Here is a 19,347-nt window from a genome sequence, read left to right on the forward strand (position 1 = left end):
TGAGATAAAATCAGTTCCCAATAGAACAGGCAGTGGGGGGAGAGAGAGAGAGAGAGAGAGAGAGAGAGACCCCTCTTTAAACAATAAACCTCAACTGTCTGGCAGGAAAGGTGGTAGAATATGGAATCTAGTCCCCTGCTCCTTCAGGAATGACCAATCATCAAGTTTTTAGTTTTCTTTAGAAAGAGGCTCCACGCACTTAGCCTTAACTGCTGGATCAGAGAGGGGAAGCTCACAGCAGGGTTTCTCATCCAGTTAAAGATATACATACAGAAGTCTCCCATGTATGCAGTGGGCCTAGCTGAATTGAGGATGGAGGCTTTTGGGGGGAGTCGCAGCTGCTTGTTTTGAGGATTTCCTCCTGTACATCAGATTTACTGTATCAAAGGGCTGAAAAAACCCTTTCTTTTTGCCCAACTTAAAGCACAGGTGCTGGGGACAGACTCTTATTGAAAAGTGGGCCATACATTTGAAAAAAATAAGATATTTCTTCTTGATCTTGGAAATAGCACACCAGCTATGCATTTAGTTGATTCTTTTTACTTAACGGAAAATGGACTTTGAAGAACGATGCTAGAACTATTGCTTTACTAGCTGTAATTTACTAAATAATAAAAATACAGTTAAGTGCTATGCATACACACACATCCATTTTAGCAAGATGTTTGTCAGGTAAAAAAAATACATCTGTATGTAGAAAATATGTTTAAAAATATAAAATTAAATTTCTGATTCTCAGACGTATGAAATATTTTGCTCCTGCATAGCAAAAATGCTGTTTGGAAAAGTACAGTACATTCAGGTTTAAAAAAGAATCCCAGTAACTAGTCCTTTGATGTTGTATATCAGCTGTCCTGTTATGCCAATCCAGCATCTTTGGCCATACCATAGAAAAGCCCTCTGGATGCTATGAGTGTTGAAGGTGTGTCAAATTCAGCAATTGCTCCTTTTTCTAGAACAAGGACTCTACAAAACAAGAAGGAAAGTGTTTACATTTCAGAAAATGCCTTTCTGTACAAAAGTTGTTAACCCAGACTGGGGGACCCAGAAAGTTCTGTTGTCACAAGGTCTACTAACGGCAAAATCCAGCAGCTTTTTAAAGATTCTCTTTCCTCTGCTTCTTTAAAAAAAAAATGATTTCTAGTCTAGTCTACATGCTTAAGAAAAATCATAAACAGAGAGGAAAAATGGAAATTCATAGGGGACAAGTATTGGATGTGAATCTAAGATCATGTCTCATCATTGCCATAAGACTCACTGTACAGTCTCAGGCAAGTCACACTTGGCATGAACAACTTCCCTAGAAAACCGAAATACCCGATTCCTTCATGAGGCTGTTATAAGAATGAGCAGAAAAAATGTGAAGCATTCTGTAAATTCAATGAATATATAAACGGTAAGCAACAGTAAATTTCTGGCAGATGAAAATTCCTAAATAGCTTAACTTGCACAAGAATTTCATTACTGTGGCACAGAATTCTACTTTCCTCTGTAGTCTTCTGAGAAGATCTTTCTGTGCCTCATGAGATCAGCTGATTAATGGCTTGATTGCAAATAATATTGCTGCTATTATTTTGAGTGGGTTTCCCATATGGGCATTCCCATATAGTATTTTGAATCTGCTGACTTCCTATACCTTCTTCCATTTTTGTGCCCGTTTCTTCCCTCCTTGTTGCCACTGAAGTCCATTTGATGAAAAGTTAAGGTGATATAATGCTATAGGGTAGGTGATTAGATGAGCAATCCTACCTTAGAGGTGTATTTGCATCATTAAACTGCTTTCTGGGAGACAGGAAAGCAAACATTTCCTCCTTGCTCTTAGAACATTCTGTTGCTCTTGCTGGTGCAAACTGCACATCTACAGAGTGCAGTGGGAAAATAACCACTCCAGCCTGCCATATGAAGCATCTGATTGGGGTGCTCACTTTCAAGATCTGCTCCCAGAATTCCAGTCTGCCCCTTAAAACAAAGTGGTAGAACTGTTCCCAGCTACCAGAGCTATTCTAAGGATGTGAGCAATTTTTCTCATAACTGTACGGATACTGCCTGAAGCACCACAGGAAACGAAGCATTTTTTAGGGGTGGGACTATAAAACCAGGAAGTGAAGCACTAGCTAATGAACACCTGGCGCAGGGAATCTGTGGCTCTAGATGTTGGGACTGTAGCTCCCTTCAGCTCCAGCCAGCCTGGCCAATGGACAGTAATAATGATAGCTGTGGTCCAACAACCACTGGCCACGGCCCAGACCTAGATATTTATTTATTTATTTTATTTGTATCCTGCCTTTCCTCCAGCAGGAGCCCAGGGCGGCAAACAAAGCACTAAAACACTTTAAAACATCATAAAAACAGATCTTAAAATACATTAAAACAAAACAGCATTAAAAACATTTTAAAAAAACAACTTTAAAAAAGGGTTAAAACATTATTAAAAAACATATTAAACAATTCTGACACAGATGCAGACTGGGATAGGTCCCAACTTAAAAGGCTTGTTGAAAGAGGAAAGTCTTCAAAAGGCACCGAAAAGATAGCAGAGATGGCGCCTGCCTAATATTCAAAGGGAGGGAATTCCACAGGGTAGGTGCCGCCACACTAAAGGTCCGTTTCTTATGTTGTGCAGAACGAACCTCCTGATAAGATGGTATCTGCAGGAGGCCCTCACCTGCAGAGCGCAGTGATCGACTGGATATGTAAAACATAAGACAGTCTTTCAGGTAACCTGGTCCTGAGCTGTATAGGGCTTTGTACACCAAAACTAGAACCTTGAACTTGGTCGGGTAGCAAATGGGCAGCCAGTGCAATTCTTTCAGCAGTGGGGTGACATGTTGGCGATACCCTGCTCCAGTGAGCAGTCTTGCCACCGCATTTTGCACCAGCTGTAGCTTCTGGACCAACCTCAAGGGCAGCCCCATATAGAGCACATTACAGTAATCCAGTCTGGAGGTTACCAGTGCATGGGCAAGAGTGGTCAGGCTATCCCTGTCCAGAAATGGCCGCAGCTGTCTCATCAGCCGAAGCTGGCAAAAGGCACTCCTAGCCACTGAGGTCACCTGGGCCTCTAGCGACAAAGAAGGATCCAGGAGCACCCCCAGGCTACAGACCTGCTCTTTCAGAGGGAGTACGACCCCATCCAAAGCAGGCAACTGACCTATTATCCGAACTCAGGAACCACCAACCCACAGCGCCTCCGTCTTGCTAGGACTTAGACTCAGTTTATTGGCCCTCATCCAGCCCAGGCAGCGGTCCAGGGCCTGCACGGCCTCTCCTGATTCAGACGTGACGGAGAAATAGAGCCGGGTATCATCAGCATACTGTTGACACCTCGTGCCAAAGCTCCTGATGACTGCTCCCAAGGGCTTTATATAGATTGTTAAACAGCATGAGGGACAAGATGGTACCCTGCAGCACCCCACAGCACAGCTGCCAGGGGGCCGAAAGACAGTCACCCAATGCTATTCTCTGAGAACGACCCTGGAGATAGGATCGGAACCATTGTAAAACAGTATCTCCAATACCCATCTCACCAAGTCGGCCCAGAAGGATACTATGGTCAACGGCATCAAAAGCCATTGAGAGATCAAGTAAGAACAACAGGGTCGCACTCCCCCTGTCCTTCTCCCGATAAAGGTCATCCAGGGCGACCAAGGCCGATTCAGTCCCATAACCAGGCCTGAACCCAGACTGGGATGGGTCAAGATAATCTGTTTCATCCAAGAGTACTTGCAGTTGCTGCACCACAACCCTTTCAATCACCTTCCCTAAGAAGGGGGTATTTGCAACCGGTTGGTAGTTGTCACAAACCAATGGGTCCAGGGTGGGCTTTTTCAGGAGTGGTCGAATCACCACCTCTTTCAAGGCGTCTGGAACCACTCCCTCCCACAATGATGCGTTGACCACACCCTGGATCCACTAGGTCAGACCCCCTTGGCAAGCTTTAATAAGCCAAGAAGGGCAAGGGTTGAGAGGACACGTTGCTGGACACATTATCACAAGTACCTTGTCCACGTCATCAGGCTGCATCAACTGAAACCATTCCCAAGAAGTTGCAGCACCAGATATGCCCTAAGAAAAGAAGCTGGAGCAAAGATATCCTAAGTTTCATGCTCTTAACTGAATGATACAATTCAACTGTTTTTTAGAGATCTGTTCCTAAAACAGGACATAAGACTTAAGCCTCTTTACTGATCTGATAGTGGGCTTAATTACAAGCTGTATATTGGCTTCACCTGTTTTCTGTTTTAAGGTGGGCAGATATAAGTCCAGAAGTAGTCTTACAGAACATTCTGAAAATGGGGCTACATGGAGATCATAGTTACGCATCTATCATTCACAGTTACCTGGTATAATCCATAATTGTATTTAGCCTGTGTGCTATTGTTAGCACAGTACAATCTTCAAATTGGGTTCTTATTGTCATCTGAATGAGATCATCTGTCTCAAGGTCGATTGCTGCAGTAGCTTCATCCAGAACCAGAATCCTGGTTTTGCGGAGGAGAGCTCTTGCCAAGCAAACAAGCTGCCTTTGGCCAACACTGGAAAAAGCAAATGAAACATTTTTTTTAAAAAAAATCAATGGGCATGTCAAAGATATGACATTTTTTCAAATCTCTCAACACTATACTAGTGAATGACTGAAGCCCTAACCAAATGTTCAGGAGATACATAGCTGTTGCTGATCTGTCTTCCTCCTACACAGTTCTCCAATCATGTTTAGGAAAAAAGGAGCATGTGACATGTCATCATGTTCAGTGTTTCCCTGCCCCCTGCAAGTGGCAGCCCATGAAATGGAACAGGAGGTTGGAAATGCCAAACACAACACTGTCCATATGTTTTGTTTTCTAAACATTACAGAAAGATGCAGGAGTAGATGGAGAACTACTGTGGGTTGGCAACAGCCACATGGTCCCTGTAATGTATGTTTGTTTATGTATTTATTTAAAACCTGTTTATTCTGGCCTTACCTCAGAAGCCTTCAAGGTGGCTAACAACCATCAATTAGAACAACCACATACTATTCAAAACGACAAAAATGCAAAACCAGCAGAACTGAGCATCCAGTCCAACATAAAGTATGGCCAGTGTAAGGTAAATTCAGATTTTGGTGAACCCTCACCCCTCAAGTCTTGTCTTATGTGCTGAATAACATAAAAATAGCACATCAAGGGTTCAAGGCTTGTGGAAAAATCCTCTCTCTTGTGCAACTGCATCTGTCTCTTGGGCAGCCAATGGAATACTGATGAGCTGCTATACTGTCCTTGAGTACCTACTTAAAAAAAAATCCAAGCAGTGGTGTTCTCTCCAAGACCTGCTGGGGCAGCTGCTGTTAGAATGATAGCATTCCATATGCCTCTACTGTTGGACGGGACCTGAATGGAGGCATTCTTATGACAGAAGGCATGCCCTTGTGCCAGTCACTATTTCTCAGCCTAACTCACATCACAGAGTTGTGGTGAGAATATCATGGGAATAGGTGGGGAGGGATGAACCAAGTTTGCTGTCCTAAGCAATTTGGGAGGCAGAAAGGGTGGTATATAAATGTAAATAATAAACACTTATTTAGGAAGGGGAGAATCTAGTGAGCTCTTCAAGTTCTAACAGTGGCACTGGAAAGTTCAGTTGCTTAGAGAATAAACAGCAGCCCAGGCTCTGTGGGCGAAGAAAGAAGTATCAGTTTGGCTGGGATTAAAACCGCACATAGAGCATGCGGAGACTGGGATGAGGACCTGGGATGTATGGAAGGTGAATTCCACCATATTAATGTGAGCTAGCTAGCCAACTGTTGGCTTCTAGTTGGGTCTATTTCTTGAAAAGGTTACAGTTACCTAAGATTTTCTCCTCCTTCTGAGCATTCGTAATCCAGCATAGCTGGCTGGCTGCTGACAAACCTCTTCAAATGGGACAGTTCAAGAGCTTTCCATATTTCTTCCTCAGAATATTTATTAAATGGATCCAAATTCATTCGGAGTGTTCCAGAAAAAAGAACAGGGTCCTTAATAAAATAAATACTATTAGAACACAATTAAAAACAACAACCATGAGTCATTAAGGAATATAGAAATATACTTTTAAGTATTTCCTGAGTAAATTCTAATTCATTCATGTGGTTAAGGCAAGAATGTTTCTGTGGTTTGCAATACACTGATGATATACCCAGCACCATATTTGATTTCCACAATCCAGTGAACCAAGTCCTTTACAGCTGAGGGAACACAAAGTGGTCATCCAAGCTGCCTCAGACCTCATCAGGAATGGAAGCCAAGTATCTTAACCACTGTCCCATCATATACTGGAGAACGATATCAACTTACCATTATTACGTATCTGAAACTTCAGTAACCCAATTTCTTATCTGCATTAATTAATGGCATCCATTAGGAACCATATTTTGTGCTAGGTTCTGCACCAGCATGTGGCATAAAGACAATCTCAGCGACAAAACTCTCAAGCACAAGGAAGGATTTTTCGCATAGTGCAGGAGTTGCCAACCTTGTTGGTCCCACGAGCACATTTGCAAATGGGAGAAACTGTTGTGGGCACTGTACACACCCCGCAACCAAGCACACAACATAACCTGTTCTGCTGGCTACAACAGAATGCTTCACTCAAGCCTAATTTCAGCAGGGGGTGGGCAAGGAGAGAGGATCCCTGCAGGCACCAGGAAAGGCCTCTGCGGGTGCATGTATTATAGGAGGTATCGGCCAAAAGGCAGCGTTAGCAAAAAACCTGCCATCTTACTGTTCCTTTGTTAAACGAGTGCACTGTCCCCCCTGGTCCCCCCCCAAGTGATACCTGATCTATATTTTATTACCTTTTCCAGACAAGTTTTGTGGGGAGGGGGAGGGGAGGGAAGAGTATATTCGTGATCAAGCTGAAGTACTGCTTACTGTGGACACTGTCTGTGTTGGCAAAAAGCTGGCCTGCTCCTGCTCCTTTTCCTGTTTTAGGACTGGCAGATGCAGTACCAGCAGGAGACCTCAGTGGTATCATGTTCTGATGTCAACATATTGATGTAAGAACTAGTAGACGTCTAATTGTTAGGAATTTATTAGGAAAGTGTTGGGAAAGTGTGATTTGTTGTATTTTCATTTAAAGTTGTTATTGTTACTTTTTAATAATGTTATTACCTTGTTATTTAATTTTTGTAAATTGTACTTTTTTATGTATATGTATTTCTATATTTGGGTTTATTTTTTGTAAGCCGCTTTGAGAGCCTTTTGGCCAAAAGGAGGGATAGAAATAAACAACAACAATAAAAATAGTCATTTGTCGAGTATAGTCAAGACAATGTTCACTAAGCTAGCACATCCATTCTTGGGAAACCAATTTTCCTTGCTCTCATATGCATTACTGGAAAAATACACAGTTTCCCTCTTTGCAATCCCAGCTATTGTGGCAATGAGGGCAGAATGGAATGCTTTTAAAGAACAACATAAGAAATCAACAGCCCTGTGTTGAGTTCCTCTTCTCCATCTGTAACAAGTGATAGCAATTTCAGGACATGAGGTAAATTGTACCTTCTATGTTTCTTCCCTGCCACAAAACAAAACAAAACCCACAGCCCATTATGTGGGATGGGGGCAGGGAAAACGCTTGTACATCATGCTAAACCATAGTTTAGCATCACATGAACAAGCCTGAATGAGCTGCAGCCTGCTCTCCTCCCATCCTCACACGTGGCCAGGAAGAGCTTGGAAACTTCTGCTTTTGCTTAACTGCAGTTTGTCATTTTATCAAAAATAGATTCCTATGTTATAGTCAATATAGCTAACTAATATCTATCTAATCTAACTATACAATATTTTTGTAAGCTGTCACGATGGGGGCAGGGTAAGATGGCAGGATGGCAGGCTAGCAAGCCTAGGGACTGAGGGAAGCAAGGATGGGGGCAGGTGCACAAAGGGGGCATAGTGACAATGCAAGAGGCAGGTAAGTAGTTGAGGTGGGGCGGCGACAGCCTGGGCAGGCAAGAGGCCGGTAAGCTGCCTAAGTGGGGTGGTGGTGAGAGTCTGGGGGCCATGTTGGAAGTTGCCTGGGAGTGGGGCATTTGGGGATTTGCCTGTGTGTGTGTGCACACGCGTGTGTGTGCATTTGGGGGTGCCTGGTGTGTATGTGTATGTTTGGGAATCCCTGGGAATGTGGGGGGCATTTTGGGAGAGGTGTGTGTTTGAGAGTCTCAGGTGGGTCCTTGTGTGGGTGCGTTTGGGAGCAGCTGGTTCTGTGTGTGTGTGTGTGTTTGGGAACCCCTGAGTAGTGTGTGGGAGGGTTGGTGCATGAAGCCCCTAGTTAACTATAGTTTGTTTACAACACACCAACTCATTGCTTTTTTTTTTAAAAAAACCCTATGTTTTTAAAACAAACCATTGTTAACGTTAACCAGCTGGTCAGTTTGGACAAAACAACAAACCAGTTAAGCAGAAGTGGAAGTGGAAGCTTGCAAACTCCTTCTCTCTGCTGCATAGGAGGAGGAGATGGAGAGAGGTGGCGTGTGCAAGCCAGAGGCTCACTGCACCTCATTAGGCTTTTTCATGTCATTGTAAGCTAGTGTGATGTGCAAATGTGACCACACGAAAATGACACCAGGACATGAGGTACGTTGTATTGCACATTAAGAAAGGGAGAATGGAATTCAACATTAAGCTGCCATTTTCAGTGGGAGCCCTGTGTTTTGTATAACATGTAGTTATAACATTAAGTAATGTGTGATTTGTGGTTGCTTGCACTAGCGGTGGGAATGTCTGGCTCTTGGACCTAATTAGGCCTGTCAGGCTTCCCCAGTTGGCCTGCAATGCCATTTCCGCTAAGCCATGCCCACCTGGCCTACACCCAATGTCATATATGACATCAGGTGCAAGGCAGGTAAATAGCAGGGTTTGCAGGCACAGCTGATCAATAGTGTTGCTGCACAAGCATCAACAACCAGCTGATCAACGGTGCTTATAAAGCACTGTGCCTTTTTCCATGCAGTTTGATTTCAAACTGTACAGGCAAAGGAAAGTGGGTCACCTGATGTCATAGTGACATCAGGTGACTGATGGCACATAAGGGGTGGATCCAGTTCCTGACTGTTACATGAATGTGTCACAGGAAACTAATTCATGGTGGCCATTATATTATTCTGATGAGTGCCATTTTGAGGTACTAATGTTTGTTGGTAAGTTACAATTTTCTCTTGAGTTCTTCCCCCAGCCCACTTAAAGGCTGTGAAAAAAATGAAAGGAAAAGGAAAATCTTATCTCCCAGAAGCAGGGCTACCCCCAATCCCTTCCATGATGTGGTGATGAGAATCTAGCACCACTGATGCTGGATTCTGGCTAGTGATAAGTTTAAGCTTCTAAAAACAACAACTGCTTTCTGGGGATGGGATGTATGGAAAGACACAACTATGTTGTCCACCGTAAGCTTTTACAGCACGAAATGTTAAACCGAGAACATAAAACTAGGAGCGCTAGGCTATAGACATGAAAAAACAAAACCTCTTCATTTTCTGAGGTATGCTTATGAAACTTAGGGAGCCAGAGAAATTAAAGCTTGTTTGATTGGACAATACATCTTAACATGAATTGCTACAGAGTTGTTCTGTTTACAAAACTCATTCAAATCCACTCTCTTGGTTGCCAGTTGATTCCTGCCCTGAGGCACAAAGCAACTGTCCTAAAGTCATGTAACTACTTGTCCCAGATATGTAACCTGACCTAGCTTGCAAGTGTCTCCCTTTGCACAACACAGTAGTTTGCTGTGTTAAGTTATATTTAGTGACTCTCTAAAGACCCAGGCTATCTTACCTGAGGAATAATAGTCAGCTTGGATCGTAAATCATGAAGGCCAATCTCTGAGATTCTCATCCCATCAATCTTGATTTCCCCCTCCACAGCTTCTAGGATCCTGAAGAGGCAGAGGGTCATAGAGGACTTGCCAGCACCAGTTCTTCCAACAATCCCAATCTAATTCATAAGTTTGAAAAATTAGGTTTGGTTAAAAATCAGGTAATGACTCCATTAGAAGATAAAAAGATTATTTGAACTTCAAACCCCAGAGAATTTATAGAGCTTGTCCCGATTATGTTAGTCTACAAAGTTATTTTTCTTCATCTTTATCACTATGTAAAACAAATTTAAAATCAATAAATGGGGTCCTCTCTTCTTCTGCAACCCCCCTCTGCTCTCTCTCACACTGTCCCAAAAGGTCCCCCAACCCTTTGGAGCAGATTTGGGTTGGCAAAGGAAGGTTGCAAAAGGAAGGGGGAAATTAGTAAAAATGGTCTCTCCCTTCTTCCAGTCATAGAAGCCTTCTCTGACATTCCATGAATAGATAATTTTTCCTACACATCACATTGCTTTGGCCTGTTATTAATGCTTGATCTGTTTCGCTTTCATGGATTAGAGTTCAACTTGTCTATGACTTCTAATTTACAGTGTCTTATTTTCTTCTCTTAGAAAACCTTTCTCAAGGTTTTCATACACTCTGTTCCTATGGGAGGGCTTTGTTGAGATGAGTGTTTTCATGGTTCTTTTTCTTTTTGTAAAGTAATCTTTTTCTAGCCACTTGGGGAGTCCTGCAAGTATACAGAGACCCCACCTTGTATTTAGGTGGGGCAACAAGGAATTGTGCTGATGGCATGTGTGGAAGTTGGTGATGAAAGTTGTTATTGAAGGTAGAAACAGAAGCTGAAATAACAGATGCAAAGAGACTCTGGAGACAGGAAAGACTGAGGAAGATGAAGGATGCAATTCAGAAGTTGCTGCTTCTCCAACCAACACTCTCAGGATCTGCTGCTTACACTGGAGATGGGGCCACAGCGAAGTAGTAGAACATATGCTTGGCATGCAGAAGGTCCTAAATTCAGTCTCTGGCATTTCAAGGTAAGACTGGGAAAGACCCCTGTGTGGAATGCTTGAGAGCCCCTACCAATCTGTGTAGACAATATTAAGCTTGATGGTCTGACCTAGTACAAGGCAGCTCCCTAAATCCCTATAGATGCACTGAATGAAGCTGAAAATCTGGCTTGTAAACCTCAAGTTACTGCACACATGATTTGATTCTGTCCATGACAAGTAAGCAGCTGAGCTGTGATTATACCTTTTCTCCACCTTTCACATTCAGGCTGAGGTCTTTCAGCACCAAGTCCAAGCCTTTCCTATACCTGACAGAATAGTTTGTAAACTGCACTTCTCCCTGGGTGGGCCAGTCTTCTGGTGGTCTTTTGTCTTGAATTATCCAGGGAGCCTAGAGGAGAGAGAAAATCAGAACATATTGTGTTAACTTTTAAAACAAAATATTATATAAAAAGTTCAAGGATAGTTGAATACGTTTTCCCACAGACTTTAATTTACATTGTTTGTTCGCTGAATCATTTAAAGATAGGCAAACTCTGCTTCACTTTACTCCACCACCACATAGGATGAGATTCAAAGATGATACAAATATAAGTTGCTTGCTACTGAATGTAATGTAATTACTAATTAGTTACACCAAGGGTGGGGAACTTGTGGCCGTTCAGGTGTTGCTGAACTACAACTCCCATCATCCTGACCATTGGCCGTGCTGGCTGGGACTAACAGAAGCTCACATCCAGCAACCTCTGGAGGTCCACAGTTCCCCACTCCTGAGTTACACAGTGGATACCCACATGAAGAAGCACATCAATATCCCTTCTTTCAGCCAGTTTTAGATAAATAGCCCTTGAGGAATTCATTCTCCTAGACATGTACATGTCAGTATTAAATGACATCAGAGATATAAGTAGCATGTTATATTTTATTGTATCAGTTTCCTGTTGGTAAGGGAACATGCAAACTTTTTAGTTGTGTATCTGTCTTCATCAAGCAGAATGGAATATATCTAGAATTGAGATAAAGGTTTGATTGTAAATGCAATTTTTTTAAAAACCCTCAGACAAAATAATAGCTTAATTGCAAGGGTGAAATCCAGCCAAAGTTAAGCACGTTAAAGTTCCATTTACAGTATATCCATGGGAGAATCAGGAACACGTTTACCCTTCTCCACTGAAATCAATCAGATTTCATAAGTGCTCAGCTTTACTATCTAGCTTTAAGAAAGCACTGTCCTGGACGGGATGCATATTACTGATGTAGTGAATACAATTAATGGACTTTCTAGCCAACCTTGAACTCTACAGGTGAGCAATAGTTACTTTTTCATTTTACCTAAGCAGTTATGTAATTGGAAGGCTTGCATGCTTATTCACTAAGAAAAAACTTATTGCCATCTCTGCTTCAGAACTGCTGCTTGACAAGAACTGGTCATTAGCAGAGTACCCTTTATTATTATTAATCTGAGTGGACTTTCATGCTTTTTTATTAGAATACAAATTTGTTCATAGAGTCAGGAATATTGCACTTCAAGTGTCCTGTTGTCACAGGACAGAAAGCAGATGTGATGAATGTATATTAATACATAGACATAACAATGAATGATACCAGGGAAGGGGAACCTGTGGCCCTCCAGATGTTTTTGGATTCCAACTTCCATCAGGTCCAGGTGGCATAGCAAATGATCAGGGATCATGAGAGCTGTAGCCCAACAACATATGGGAGGGCTGTAAGATCTCTTCCCGGATATAGCCAATATAGAAATTATGCATTTCCATGACAAACTAACTTAAGTAAAAATATATTTAAGCCTCATAGGCAAGAACAAAAGCCCTTAACACCCTTCTGGTGTTTCCAGAAGGAACATTTCCCATTCAACTCTTAGGAACTCACCTCAGTTTTAGTCTCAGAATATTCCTTCACTCTTTCTACAGCCACAATATTGCTTTCCAGGTCAGATGTCATTCGTACCATCCAGTTCAGAGACATCGTCACCTAAGCAATGACAACAATGTGTTACCTGTTTTGTACTGCTATGAAAAATACATTACTTCTAACTTTGTGACTGTTGTTATATTTAACAGCATTTTCCTATAGAGCAAAGGTAACCAATGTGGTGCCCTCCAGTGTTCAAGCAGATGAAGTACACTAGATGTTCCCATCAGCCCTAGCCAGCATGACCAATAGTCAGGGATGATGGGAGTTGCAGTCCAACAGCATCTGGAGGGCACCAAACTGGTGTCCCCTGCTACAGACCATCTTGAAATTCAGCTACCATTATGTTAAGCTGAACAGAAGCCATACATTGGAATTGGGAAGGTTAGATATCATCTTACATCCCCATCTGTGTTCCTCCCCTTTCACATTTCCATTATTGCCCTCTCATTAATGTCTGTTCCATCTCCTTCATTCACGCTATTGCCTCTCCTCCCTCCGGAAGGCTAAGCCAATAAGAAAAATAACTTGGCCCCAAAACCCTGTAGCTACCCATGCTTACAATGACACCATGTGGATAGGCCTAACATTCCAGTATCTAATCTTATTGCAAATCCCTATAAGGAAATGAGGATGCACACATCCAATAAACTACAATACCTTCAATTTTCCTGAAACCTTCTGAGAGCTGATTATAAACTATCAAGGGTATCACTATTTCTTATATTCCATTTAATATAAACGCATAGTGGTAGAATTCATTGCTTTGCCAATTTTTGTGTGTGATCCCACTGTTACCTGGGATAGAGATTCAATCAGTGTGCCTCTCCTTTCCACCAAATCAGCATTCATAGCTTTTAAAGCTGAGAGGCATAGCTCAAATCTTCTGATCTGGCCAGATGCAATAGCATAGGACCAAGAATTTCACAAAGCAATTTCTCCATCAAAGATTGTAACTTCTGATTGAACTATGGCAGGGCACTTTTTAAACTGAAGCCCACTCTTTTGCTTCAGGATTTCAAAGCTGTATCGAACCAAACACGCTCTTCGTAATGCTGATGACCTCACACCTTACTGAAAGGGTAGTTAAATCCCTCATAGATTGCCTAAGCCGATATGCCGTCCTTAACTAAATGCCCTTCTGTAGACAATTTACCAGAATATAGTGCTAAAACCTTAAGTGTGTTTTTTTCTTCCTTTATCCCAGTATAACAAGGAGCTCTGGACACAAGCTTTGTTGTACAACATTGCCATGGTATGCTTTCCTAAGGCTTCCTTCACCCTTTGGGAGCCACAGTCCCACCCCTCCATAGCTACGAGGGAGAAGGCCTTTTTGGCTGCGGTGCCTTGCTTGTGGGGCTCTTTCCCCAGTAAGGTTCACTGGATATATCTTCAGGCACCAGGCAAAGACTTCTTGATTTTCTCAACCTCTGAAGATTTTTTATTATTATTGTTGCCCTGCTGTGATTGCTTTTCGCACTGCTTTTCTGTAGTTTTTATTGTGTTTTCATTAGTTATTATAAACTGCCCTAGAAATTTTACATTGAAGGGTGGCACAGAAAAAATTAAAATAAATAAAGGGATGTGCACGTGCATGAGAGAATACGACACACTAACCAGGTAGGTGGAATCAGCTGCATGGGTCTTTCTCACCTGGCTGTTGCTTCATTCACATTCACTTCCAGTGCTATGGGACTATACCGAATGGCCTCTATGCCACTACATATGTATGTATGTGTGTGTGTGTGCGCGCGCGCGCATGCACTCATGCATGTGCATATTTTGATATTTTTTTCTGAATAAGAGTGAAGGAACCTAATGATCTTCTTTTCTTTAAACAAAAGAAATTCTGCTTGCATTCAAATACATAACTAATGCCTTCCCCCCCCCCTGCACAAAATTTGATGGACTATGTGGTGGGGATTTTAATAATGAAAAATTCAACAGACGAATCTAAGCTGACCTTCTGGTGCCTTTAGAAAGTATTTCTTTTTATTCCTTGTTTGTTCTTCTTCCTATTTTCCTGAATTTCATTTTACTTATCACTTTCCCTGCACCCCTGTTCTTCCCCCTAAGAAGAAGGCAGAAATGCTGCAGCCAAAATGCCTAATGAAAAGGTCACACTGTAATGATATTTCAGTTCTGCTATTTATATGAGGTCTCTCCTGAAACACACACTACACACCTGCAATGCATAGGACACGGAAAGTCCAACCAGGCCAGCGCTCAGATTGTTTTTACTTAACACAGCAAAAAGGGCTGCAAAAAATACGACGCAGTTCCCTACAAATTCAACTCTAACTCCCAGCCACCTATTAAATGAGAAAACACAAAAAAAGTAAGTAGTACAGAACTCAAACTGCAACAGATGAAAACAAGTGGGACCTGCAACAAAATGTTGCAGTGTGGAGTGCTGTCTTTCAGGATACTCCATTACATTACCCCTCCATTTCCTCCCCCACATTAGCTAGTCAGCCGCATTCTGTGATCACTGAACACTCTCAGCCATCATTGGCCATTTTGCACGTTCCACCCCCTTAGAATTAAAAAAAAAAGATTTTATGTACTTCTGCAAACTTTGGGGTTCTCCCAAACATGCTGATGCCTCCCTCTTATGAATGGGTGGTCCTGTTTTAGCTACATAAGTGATGGCATGCACAGCCTGAACATCAGATATATAGGGAATGTGGATGTTGTTTATCCAGTTCAAACATTTGAATTACTTTTCTTTTTAAATTCAAAGACTGGTTTTACCTGTTGGATACAATTCCAGGATAGTAACTTTTCTGGTTGTCATTCACCTTTGTGTCACTGAGGCAAACAAAAGACTTCTCTCTTTTATAAGCTCGGATGATGCTTGCTCCTGTGACAGTTTCTGAAAAATGGGAATATATGGGGGATCTGCTGACAGATTCCAGCCTCTTTAATTGGCGAGAGGTAGCTACATAGAACCGCTGCCAAGGTTCCATTGAAAGACATAAAGATAAAAAAGAAAAACAAAACAAAGAAAGTTTAAAAGCATTTTAGATATTTGGCCTGAACTGTTAACACATTGTATCACAGATGTACCAACATAAGAGTGGTAAACACCTTGGAAAGCGAAGCTGTACATATTTACAAAATGTTTTGTCCTAAATCTCACTCTCGACCTAGAGACAATTTATGGGACACCAGAATCAAATGGTCCTCGGCAGGTTAGCCTCACCCACTGAAAAGCTCACCCATTCCAATGAGACACCTCCTTGAGGGGAGAGGGAGCCCAAATAAATCCTTCTGGCACATTTTTTTCTCAAGCCATCCCTGCTGTATAAACAATATGTAATATCATGTACTGTTTTGGAAGGCTCTCCCTTTCTTTCTGTTCTTTATCCTTCCCTGGGACAGAAAATCTTTTCAGAAAACAGAGATATACATTCTCCACAGGGTAGGGGAGAGGGGAAAAAAAGTACAAGATGGCATTTAATCAGTGTTTTTCCCTTTGCTAATAGTGCTATAAACAAGCATTTGGTTGACTTGTCAGAGATACCATGGAAGTCCTGCTGTGCAGTTCTGAAGTCCTAATGTTTCATAAGGGCTTGAAAACATTTGTTGATTAATTGGTGTAATTGATCTATTCATTTGGTAAATATGGATTTTGATTATTATTATTATTATGTAAATCTGAGCTGCCAACATGCATTCCTTCATTTGGGTAGTGCTTTTAACGTGTTCTTTAGAGTGGCCGGTCTGTGTAATTTAAGCTTAGAGAAATTGTCATTAAAATGTATTCAGAGAATACCGTGCCATTTCAATTGTTAAGTGATCACTTAAAAGAGAAGCTATTAATCAAACAGAAATATTCACATGCCACCAACAGCCTTGAAGCAGTGTGTATTTTGAGTCTGTTTCTAGTGACATGCCACCAGAGATTCCTGGGCTTGAACTTCAGAGGCTGACATTTAATGCCTTACCTACACTAAGGTTTGTGGGTTCTTTGGCCTCAAAGCTATCTTTAGATGCAGAAGGGAATGGGGTGAGGGGTGGCGTGGGACTGAAGGTACAAGCTTGACACTGATTTTATTTCCCCCCTTTTTTGTTCTACCCCTTTAGTTCCCTTTTAATATCACTGTCCTAGATTTGTTAACTGTATTTTATATATTTTTATCTATTTTAATGTTTTTTGTGTTTTTATTGTGTATGATTTTATTCTGAGCCACCCTGAGTGCCCTATTTTAGGGTAGAAGGGCAGGACAGAAATTTTTTAAATTAAATAAATAAATAACTGGCCAGAAGGTCTGGCCAATTAGCCTTGCCCACAAAGACCAAGATTAAAGACTTCTCTACAACTGTAGCTGTTTCCCAGAGAACCCATTTGGAGGTTGCCATCGGCCTCAGGTTGCTCCTTTGGGGTGCGATGAGGGTGATGACACTTCCTCTGGGTGACTGTATGTGAATTGACTTGCTCCTAGATGAGAGACTGGAGAGACCCAGGGAAGTGGCTGTGGGGACAGATGTGAATTAATCTGGCTGCTAAGTGAGATGTGGAATGCTGGGGAAGACTATGAATGCAGCTCATGAACAATCCAGTGTGATTGGTGGACATTTGGAAATCTTGCTATTTTATATTATTTTTATCAATTGATTGATTGTATTTATTGTAATTGGATTGTGTTTTTCTTTTGTACTCATATTCTGTTCACCACTTTGAGAGCCTTTGGGCCAAAAGACGGTAAATAAATAAAACATTTTTTAAAAATCAACTCTTAGGATCAGAAAGCAGCATAAAGCCTCTGGTTTTGTCAGGCCTGGGGATCATAATAGGAGCTGTTGCTTGGTCAACAGAACAGTGGCCTTTAAGATAAAGAACATGGGTGGGGGAATGTGTGGCCTGATATTGATGGACTGCAGTTCCGATAATCCCTCTCACCATTGGCCATGCTGGCTGGGGCTGATGGGAGTGTGACTCCAACAATGTCTGGAGACAGGCAGGTTCTTCACCTGTCATAGAATATGCAGCCAATAGAAGGCTAATTCTCACATGGGGGAGATTGGGGGGTAGAGGGTGAATTCTTTTGCCCAATTTCGAATCTACCATTCCTGGGCAAGATCATTGAGCGAGTGGTGGCTAATCAGTTGTCGACACACTTGGATGAAACGGATTATTTGGATCCATACCAATTGGGTTTCAGGACTGGTCATGGAACTGAAACAGCATTGGTCACTCTGGTTGATGATATGAGGAGGGCATTAGATAGGGGAGAATTCACCTTTCTTGTCCTCCTCGATCTCTCAGCGGCTTTTGATACTGTCGACCACAGTATCCTTTTACATCGCCTGGAGGAATCGGGAATAGGAGGCACTGTACTACGGTGGTTCCATTCCTTTCTTTCCGACAGGCATCAACAGGTAGCATTGGGGGAGGAGGCTTCAGACCCTTGGCCTCTCAATTGTGGTGTGCCACAGGGCTCTATCCTCTCTCCCATGCTATTTAATATCTATATGAAGCCGCTGGGGACAATCATCAGGAGATTTGGGCTGCAGTGTCACCAATATGCGGATGACACTCAGCTCTATCTCTCGTTTAAATCTTCACCAGAGTCTGCTGTGGAGACCATGTCCAAGTGCCTGGAATCCATGAGTGGATGGATGGGAAGGAACAGGCTGAAGTTGAATCCTGATAAGACTGAGGTGCTACTCGTGGGAGACAAGGGAAGGCTGGGAGATGTTGACCTGGTGTTCGACGGGGTGAAATTGCCCCTGAAGGACCAGGTCCGCAGCCTTGGGGTTGTTCTTGATTCCAAGCTGTCCATGGAGGCTCAGATTTCGGCAGTGAGCCGGGCAGCTTGGTATCAATTACACCTTATTCGTAGACTGCAGCCCTACCTTCCTGCTCATCAGCTCCCACTGGTGGTACATGCCCTGGTCACCTCTCGGTTGGATTACTGTAATGCGCTCTACGTGGGGTTACCCTTGAAAACGGTCCGGAAATTACAACTTATACAAAATGCTGCGGCTCGACTACTTACAAACTGTCGCTGCCGGGAACATATCACCCCAGTGTTGTTCGACCTACACTGGCTTCCAGTTATTTTCCGGGCCCAATTCAAGGTGTTGGTATTAACCTTTAAATCCCTATACGGTCTCGGCCCAGTTTATCTGATGGAGCGCCTCCAGCGCCACCAACCATGCCGCCCAACAAGATCAGCCACACAGGACCTTCTCTCAATCCCACCAACTAAAACAGCTAGGTCGGCGGGGACAAGAGAGAGGGCATTTTCAGCGGCGGCCCCCACTTTCTGGAACTCCCTCCCGTATGACCTTCGACATGCCCCTTCCCTGAATGTATTCCGACAAGCTTTGAAGACCTGGCTCTTCAGACAGGCCTTTGGGACTTCCGGGGAGGGTTAAATTTTTACGACCAATAGCCTACTACTCTGTACTGGAACTGTTTTATTGTTTTATTGTTATATTGTATTTTATGATGTATTTTATTATGATGTAATGTATTGTTGTTAAATTGTACGTCGCCTAGAGTGGCCATTGGCCAGATAGGCGACCCACAAATTAAATTATTATTATTATTATTATTATTCTCTACTCG

The 19,347-nt window shown here is 42.4% G+C and overlaps 1 protein-coding gene across 4 annotated transcripts in view; it reads right to left on the bottom strand.

The window, feature by feature from the left end:
- Nucleotides 1-580: 580 nt before the first annotated feature.
- The window catches only part of ABCC3 (ATP binding cassette subfamily C member 3), a 114,593-nt gene continuing 95,826 nt past the window's right edge, over nucleotides 581-19,347 (bottom strand). For 2 of the 4 annotated variants that reach the window (XM_061616016.1, XM_061616014.1), the window contains 8 exons: nucleotides 15,522-15,721; nucleotides 14,953-15,079; nucleotides 12,726-12,827; nucleotides 11,080-11,226; nucleotides 9,786-9,944; nucleotides 5,826-5,992; nucleotides 4,341-4,535; nucleotides 581-966 (listed from right to left, as the gene is read on the bottom strand). In XM_061616016.1, coding sequence (XP_061472000.1) covers nucleotides 858-966; nucleotides 4,341-4,535; nucleotides 5,826-5,992; nucleotides 9,786-9,944; nucleotides 11,080-11,226; nucleotides 12,726-12,827; nucleotides 14,953-15,079; nucleotides 15,522-15,721 — 1,206 coding nt within the window. In that variant the 3' untranslated portion in view covers nucleotides 581-857. Of the gene's footprint in view, nucleotides 967-4,340; nucleotides 4,536-5,825; nucleotides 5,993-9,785; nucleotides 9,945-11,079; nucleotides 11,227-12,725; nucleotides 12,828-14,952; nucleotides 15,080-15,521; nucleotides 15,722-19,347 lie in introns of those variants that run through there. The other 2 variants (XM_061616019.1, XM_061616017.1) reach the window with 2 other exon arrangements.

This window comes from Rhineura floridana, chromosome 3 (assembly GCF_030035675.1).
Source record: "Rhineura floridana isolate rRhiFlo1 chromosome 3, rRhiFlo1.hap2, whole genome shotgun sequence".
Classification (NCBI taxonomy): Eukaryota; Metazoa; Chordata; class Lepidosauria; order Squamata; family Rhineuridae; genus Rhineura; species Rhineura floridana.